Source organism: Colobus angolensis, unplaced genomic scaffold (assembly GCF_000951035.1).
Source record: "Colobus angolensis palliatus isolate OR3802 unplaced genomic scaffold, Cang.pa_1.0 Scaffold124, whole genome shotgun sequence".
In the NCBI taxonomy this organism is placed as follows: Eukaryota; Metazoa; Chordata; class Mammalia; order Primates; family Cercopithecidae; genus Colobus; species Colobus angolensis.
In genome coordinates this window covers 965,805-972,102 of record NW_012113586.1, presented here as the reverse complement: position 1 = coordinate 972,102, position 6,298 = coordinate 965,805, and the positions used below count along the sequence as shown (strand labels likewise).

Genomic DNA, 6,298 nt, shown 5'->3' with positions numbered 1-6,298 from the left:
AATGGTCCATATCTTTTTTGGGGTGCTAATTTCATGGGCATATATAACTGTCAAGGTCCACTGAACTGAACACTTAAGACCTGGGCATTTTAATGCATATAAATTATATTTAAATTTTTTTAAGTAGAGAAAAGTGTCTTGGGAAACTTATGGCGGTGATACTTGGGCAGTTCTGGGGCATAGGTTTCAGAAGCATTCACAGCACATTCAGTTCAGGAATTTGCTGAGAATGGTTTTGCAGCCAAAAATATAGGATAAGTTCAAACATCTATGATAAGAGTCATTGGGACATAAAACCACAAATCCCCACTCTTGTGATACAGGCCATATCATTAAGTGGTTATCACCAGATAGCTTCCCTTAAATGATGTTCTTCCTCTAGGAACCCAGAGCTCTACAGGAGAAAATGAAAATTGAGGTTTTGGATATATTGGGTAGGAAAGAAAGTCACCTCACATAAAACTCAGTGTTTGGAGCTGCCACCATGGCAAATTTCTAAACTTTGCAAGACAGCAGCAACATTTTAAATGATAGTCTGAGAAAGGAGATAATGGGCTAACATGGATTTCCCTCCAGATGGATTTACTGAACAAGGGCACAATTCAAATCGCACTTGGTGATTTCTCCTGGTCTAGTTTAAGTTCACAAATTGTGGATCCCAGACAGCTGGTATCAACTGACTAGTGTCCTGGGAAGGCTAAACCAAAGACTCTTTGCCACACTGAAGCATTAGGATGGGACTTCTCTTCCTGTTCCTGGAAAGCATTAGAGATATAACCCAAAGGTCACTATTTTTCTGAGATAAGGGATCCTGCAGGAGGAGAGAGCAATAAGCATGTGGCCAGAGATCCAAGTGATAAGAGCTGGGCCAGAAGCCACAGTGCATAAAGCTTCAGCCCTGCCACAGGGGATGAGAGGACAAGTACTTCTACTCTTCTGTCCAGCTTTTAATAATCTAACTAATGGTTAGAGCTTTTTCATTTTCTTTCAGCTACTCCTGGCAGTGGTAAGGACACAGAATGTTTGCAAAAAAAATGGGGTAGAGGAAAATAAGGCATCTCTGTGAGTGTGTAACCATTTGACATCTCTTTTTAGCCCTTGCCAGGATCACCCTAGAATCAGATCTGCTCCCCAGCATCTTCTGTTTCCTGGCAAGTGATTCCTGCTACTTTGGATTGGCCATGACGGGCTGGAGCTGCCTTGTGACAGGAGCAGGAGGGTTTCTGGGTCAGAGGATCGTCCGCCTCTTGGTGGAGGAGAAGGAGCTGAAGGAGATCAGAGTCTTGGACAAGGCCTTCAGACCAGAGCTGAGGGAGGAATTTTCCAGTAAGTAAACTTGGGTCATGGGTGTGTGGCTCCATCTTAAACCCTGTATGCATGTGGGGGGAGGTGGACCTTGTCTAGCAAGCTATTGAAATTTGAAGCCAAATCTAAGCCAATCTCACATCCAAAGTCATCAAAAAATAAATACTAAATAGTATACAATGGCATAGTGTGAAAGATACTGGATGGGATTTCCAGAGACTGGATTCTGTCCCTGACCCAGAACTTGAGAGGCAGCCGCCTCAGCCTCCAGGCCTCTTTTCTTCTCATCTAGAAAATCCCACACCAGTTCTTATTCTTGTCTGCAACTCTTTTACGTTCTGAAGATTTTGTCTTGGCAATTGCTGTACAACATTCACAAATGACACCATTACACTGGAGACCTCACCAGTGGGTCATTGTCTCTCTAGACCGTGCCAGACTGTGTTTTGTTTTGTAGCTTCCTTAGTATCTTTAGTGAGGGAAAAATAAAAGGAAGTGGAGGTAAAGATGAGTGTATAAGGGTGTGTGTGTGTGACAGAGAGAGAGGAAAACAAAAAGAGAAAGTCAGAGAGAGAAACAATAAGAAAGACAGAGAAATAATGAGAAATATATAGTGAGAGAGAGAGAGCATCAGTGAGAGAGGGTGTGTGTGCACAGTGCAAAGCACAGAGCAGAGACAGAGTAAAAAGCGGTATAAGGCCAGATATGCCTCATTTAGATTTCGCATATATGGCTTTAAAAAAAAAATTTACCTCTGTTGCTCATCATCAAAAACAAATTGATTGCAGAATTTGCTGTGGCAACTCCTTGTACAAATGGCCCCACGAGGCAGGTAGAAAAGGGGTCACATCCAACTGGACAATGAACGCATCAAGGTCCAGAACCATAATGTGACTTGCTAAGGCCATCTGATTGATGTGCAGCAGAGCTCAGACCAGAGCTTTATCCATAGGCTATATCACTTGGTCCCAGAACTGATGCTTGGCAAAGTGGAGCTTCAGTCTCTCCCTTTGCCCCTTGGTGTGTCCCAAAATGATTCCCTGTCTTCCTCCCCAGCCCAGGGGATTTGGGGGACTGTGTGTCTACATGGGGGCTCTGGCTGCTCAGAGGGTCCTGCCCTGCCCACAGAGAAGCCCCCACTTGACAGCACTCAGGAACCACACCCAGCACTCTACTTTTGATCTTCTCTGACCTCTTGAAATGTTTGATTTCTTCCACCCTCTGTTTTAATGGTGTCTTTGATAAACAAATAACACATTACCAATATTAAATGCTTGTAATCCTTGTGTCTCAGCAATATTTACAATTTAACATCTGAAGCCAGAAAAAAGCAGTGCTCAGCCTAGTGGTATTGCTCCCCTAGGGCAAAAATGCAGGGTATATAATAGATAGGCAGGGGTCTGTATGAAGATAAAAGCAGAGAATCCTTTCGGTGTTCTTTTTGTGCCAGGCACTTGGCCAAAGGTTTGCCGACTCATTTGCTCTTCATAACAACCCTATGAGATCGGTGATATTATCCTCCTTTTTTACAGATAAGGAGATAGAAACAGAGAGGTTAGTTAAGTTGTCGAAGGTCCTCCAGTTAGAATATGGCAAATCTGGATTTGAACTCAGACAGACTAGTGCAGCATCTGTGCTCTTAAGCAGTAGTTTGTCTTACAGCTTCTCTGGGCCTTCCTCTAGCCCAACTTAAACCATAAAAGTGACTCCATTTAATCTACCTAAACCACTTGCCAAGTCTACAGTGCCTTGGAGAAGAAGAGAGCCATGACTTCATCAACAAAGTCCCCTTTCCTAGTCCCTCTAGGACTTCACCAACAAAGTCCCCCTTTCCTAGATCCCTGGGAACTCACTGGGGAAGAGTCCTTTTCTCTCAGCTTTGGTCTTCTTCCACTTTGACACTCCTTTGAGCCAGTCTGTTTGAAGTGGCAGCAAAGAAGAAGCAGAGGAAGGCAGCAGGAAGGGCAGAGGTGGAAATAGAACCAGAGAACATCTCACTCTCAGGTTGTTACCCACATCGCTACCAGCAGCCTCTTCCCTGACTCCCCCACTCTAGGACCTTCTTGGAGTTGCCTGACAGTGGGAAGAGGTTGGGAGTAGACAAAACATGGCAGAGGCATCAGGAGAGGAAGTAGTCCTGCTTGTACCCCAGGAAGGAATTTCTCCAGCTTTGAATTTTTCACTCTGAATTTTGCTCTCACTGGTCTTTGGTCTTTGTTGCCAATTTCAGTTAAACTGGCTAATTCTTTGGAAAAGAATGATATTAAACAATAGAAAAGTTGATAATAAACAGCCAGTCCTGCACCTGGTGTAGATGGTACAAGCTTGGAGGCAGGGTGGGCATGTTTAAGCCTTCACTAGAAATGTGACCATAGATCTGTCCCTTAACCTCTCTGAGACTCCGTTTCCTCACTGATAAAGTGGGACTCAGAATACCTAACTCATGAGATAGCGGTAAAAAGAAATAAACCTCCTGTAAGTTGCATACAGATTATAAAGCACAAACAAGTGTAGAGTATTTATCTGAGCTCCATGTAAAATGGTGTTCATTTTAGGAGCTAATTCCAGGTGATAACCTTACTGGCAGCATCACTTCCTGTGGATTTCAAAGGAACCTGAAGACAATGATGTTGTAACCACTGCCTCTGGCTAGACAGCTGTGACGTTAGTTCATTGGTAGTTAACTCATTTTCAGCATTGCTACCTGCTTTTGATGATATCTGATAAGAGTTTTTCAGGGAATGTCCTCATTGAAGCCCACCCACAATTCCTGAGTAATGGCTCCACTCTCCTCCCAGTTGCCCAAGCAGAAAATTGTAGGTGTGATTTTATATTCTCCTATTCCTCTCAGCCCAGCTCCAATAGGTACCAGGACCTTCAAGGTAAGATCTGAAATTCAAACCTGGTGTATCTCTCCCCTCCTCTGCTTCCACTGCTTCCAGTTCTCACCTAAACTTTGGCACAGACATTCTGATTAATCTCTTGATCACCTGGCTTTCTCATATGCCCTATACCAGTCCATTTTATATCCTCAAGCCAAGATTAACTTCCTGCACCACAACCCTGCTGCTGTTTCTTTTTCTTGTTTGTGTTTTTGTTTGTTGGTTGGTTGGTTTGGGGTTTTTTCTTTTTTCTTTTCTTTTCTTTTTTTGAGACAAGGTCTTGCTCTACCACTCAGGCTAGAGTGCAGAGCTGTGATCACGTCTCACTACCAGAAGCCAGAGACCCCAGCCTCCATTTATCCTCCCACCTCAGCCTGCAGAGTAGCTGGGACTGCAGGCACGCGCCACTATGCCCAGTTATTTCACGTATTTTAATAGAGATGGGGTTTCCCCCTGTTGTCCAGGCTGGTCTCAACCTCCTGCACTCCAGTGATCCATCCATTACAGCCTCCCAAAGTGTTGGGATAACAGGCATGAGCCATGGGACTTTGCCTTTTTATTATCTTATTCCAGATATAAATAGGGGGTTTTCTTTAACATGGTGCTGAAGTTCCAAAATTATGATTCCATACATGATTTCTCATTACTTACAGAATTAACTTCAAATTTTCCCTCATACTCTCTACAATCACCCTATTCTCCTTAGAAAATTTGATGAGCTTCCCATGACTCTAGAAATGCTTATATTCCAGGCATACCTGACAGCTCATTGCTCAGATTACTTTTCTAAAATGAGATGGGCGAGAAACAGATGTTTGCTCTTTCCAAATAAGTTGATACAAATGCTGATTTCTGTGCCTTTTTTACTTGCTCCTTCCAAAGAATGTACACCCTCCACTCTAACACCCCGCTGTAACCATCCTTGAACACCTGTGTAACATCACCTTTATCAGAAAACTTCTCAACCGGATCCAGAAATCATTCCAATGACCTGACCTGTGTTCACACAGAGCTCCAGAACAAGACCAAGCTGACAGTGCTGAAAGGAGACATTCTGGATGAGCCATTCCTGAAGAGAGCCTGCCAGGACATCTCAGTTGTCATCCACACTGCCTGTATCATTGATGTCTCCGGTGTCATTCACAGAGAGTCCATCATGAATGTCAATGTGAAAGGTACGGTAGGCTGGGGAGGAGATGAAGCAAGGTGGGGAATTAAGGATCACAAAGAAGGGCAGGAAGGAAAGAGAAGATTCTCCACTGAACACCTGCTGTGCTCTGGGCCAAGTGCCTTTGTTGATCACTACCAACTAGGGAGTTAAAGACTGCTAACTTTAGTTTTTTAGATTATAAAACTAGGACTGAGAGATGGCAAGTAACTTGTCCAAGGTCTCCCAGGCAAGTAAGCAAGTAGGAGAGCTAGACTTTAAACTCACCCCTATGTGACTCCAAAGGCTGTGGAAACTCTTTCTACTGTGGTTCCAATCAAAAGTCAACTAATCTCTGACTTCAGACTCTCAATAGTCAGCCACCCCTTGCCTCCCGGGCCAGAATCAGACCTTGCAGGTGCAACTGTAGTCACCATTTTGAATCTTGTGTGTAGGCTGATGAGAACATTCAGAGCCCTCCTGCCCACTTCAAAAAAGAAATCCTCTCAAGAGAACTAGCAAAGCTGGTTCACAGAGGTCTGTCAGGACAGAATTATCCAGCACATGCCTTCCCACAAAATTTTTTAATAATAAGATTTTTCCAGTATCAAGAATACAATCTCTTCAGCTCACCACAGGGCCTACTATTCCAGAGCCATTTCCAGCCAGGTGCCCAAAGTGCACCCTCATTTAATCCTCATCCCTTAAATGCTTGGGGTTTCCTTTCAAAGTATGGCTTTCCAACTACCTTAAATTCAGACACATTTCCTTAAGGAATCTTCTCATAAAGTCTCACCCTCTGATCTCCAGAGTCCAGTCTTTTCAGCACCATAGCACCCCAAACTCTAATCTGGCCCTCCATATTCAATCTACTCTGACTCTTTTTCCAAAGCAACCAATTGCTTTTGAGTCTCCAGCACCATCAATAAAAAAGGAAAGAAAGAAAGAAAGAAAGAGAGAGAGA

The 6,298-nt window shown here is 43.6% G+C and overlaps 1 protein-coding gene across 1 annotated transcript in view; it reads left to right on the top strand.

The window, feature by feature from the left end:
• The first annotated feature begins 911 nt into the window (after window positions 1-911).
• The window catches only part of LOC105505264 (3 beta-hydroxysteroid dehydrogenase/Delta 5-->4-isomerase type 1), a 7,979-nt gene continuing 2,592 nt past the window's right edge, over window positions 912-6,298 (top strand). Inside the window, exons 1-3 of the mRNA XM_011933051.1 lie at window positions 912-965; window positions 1,096-1,326; window positions 5,198-5,362. Coding sequence (XP_011788441.1) covers window positions 1,182-1,326; window positions 5,198-5,362 — 310 coding nt within the window. The 5' untranslated portion in view covers window positions 912-965; window positions 1,096-1,181. The remainder of the gene's footprint in view (window positions 966-1,095; window positions 1,327-5,197; window positions 5,363-6,298) is intronic.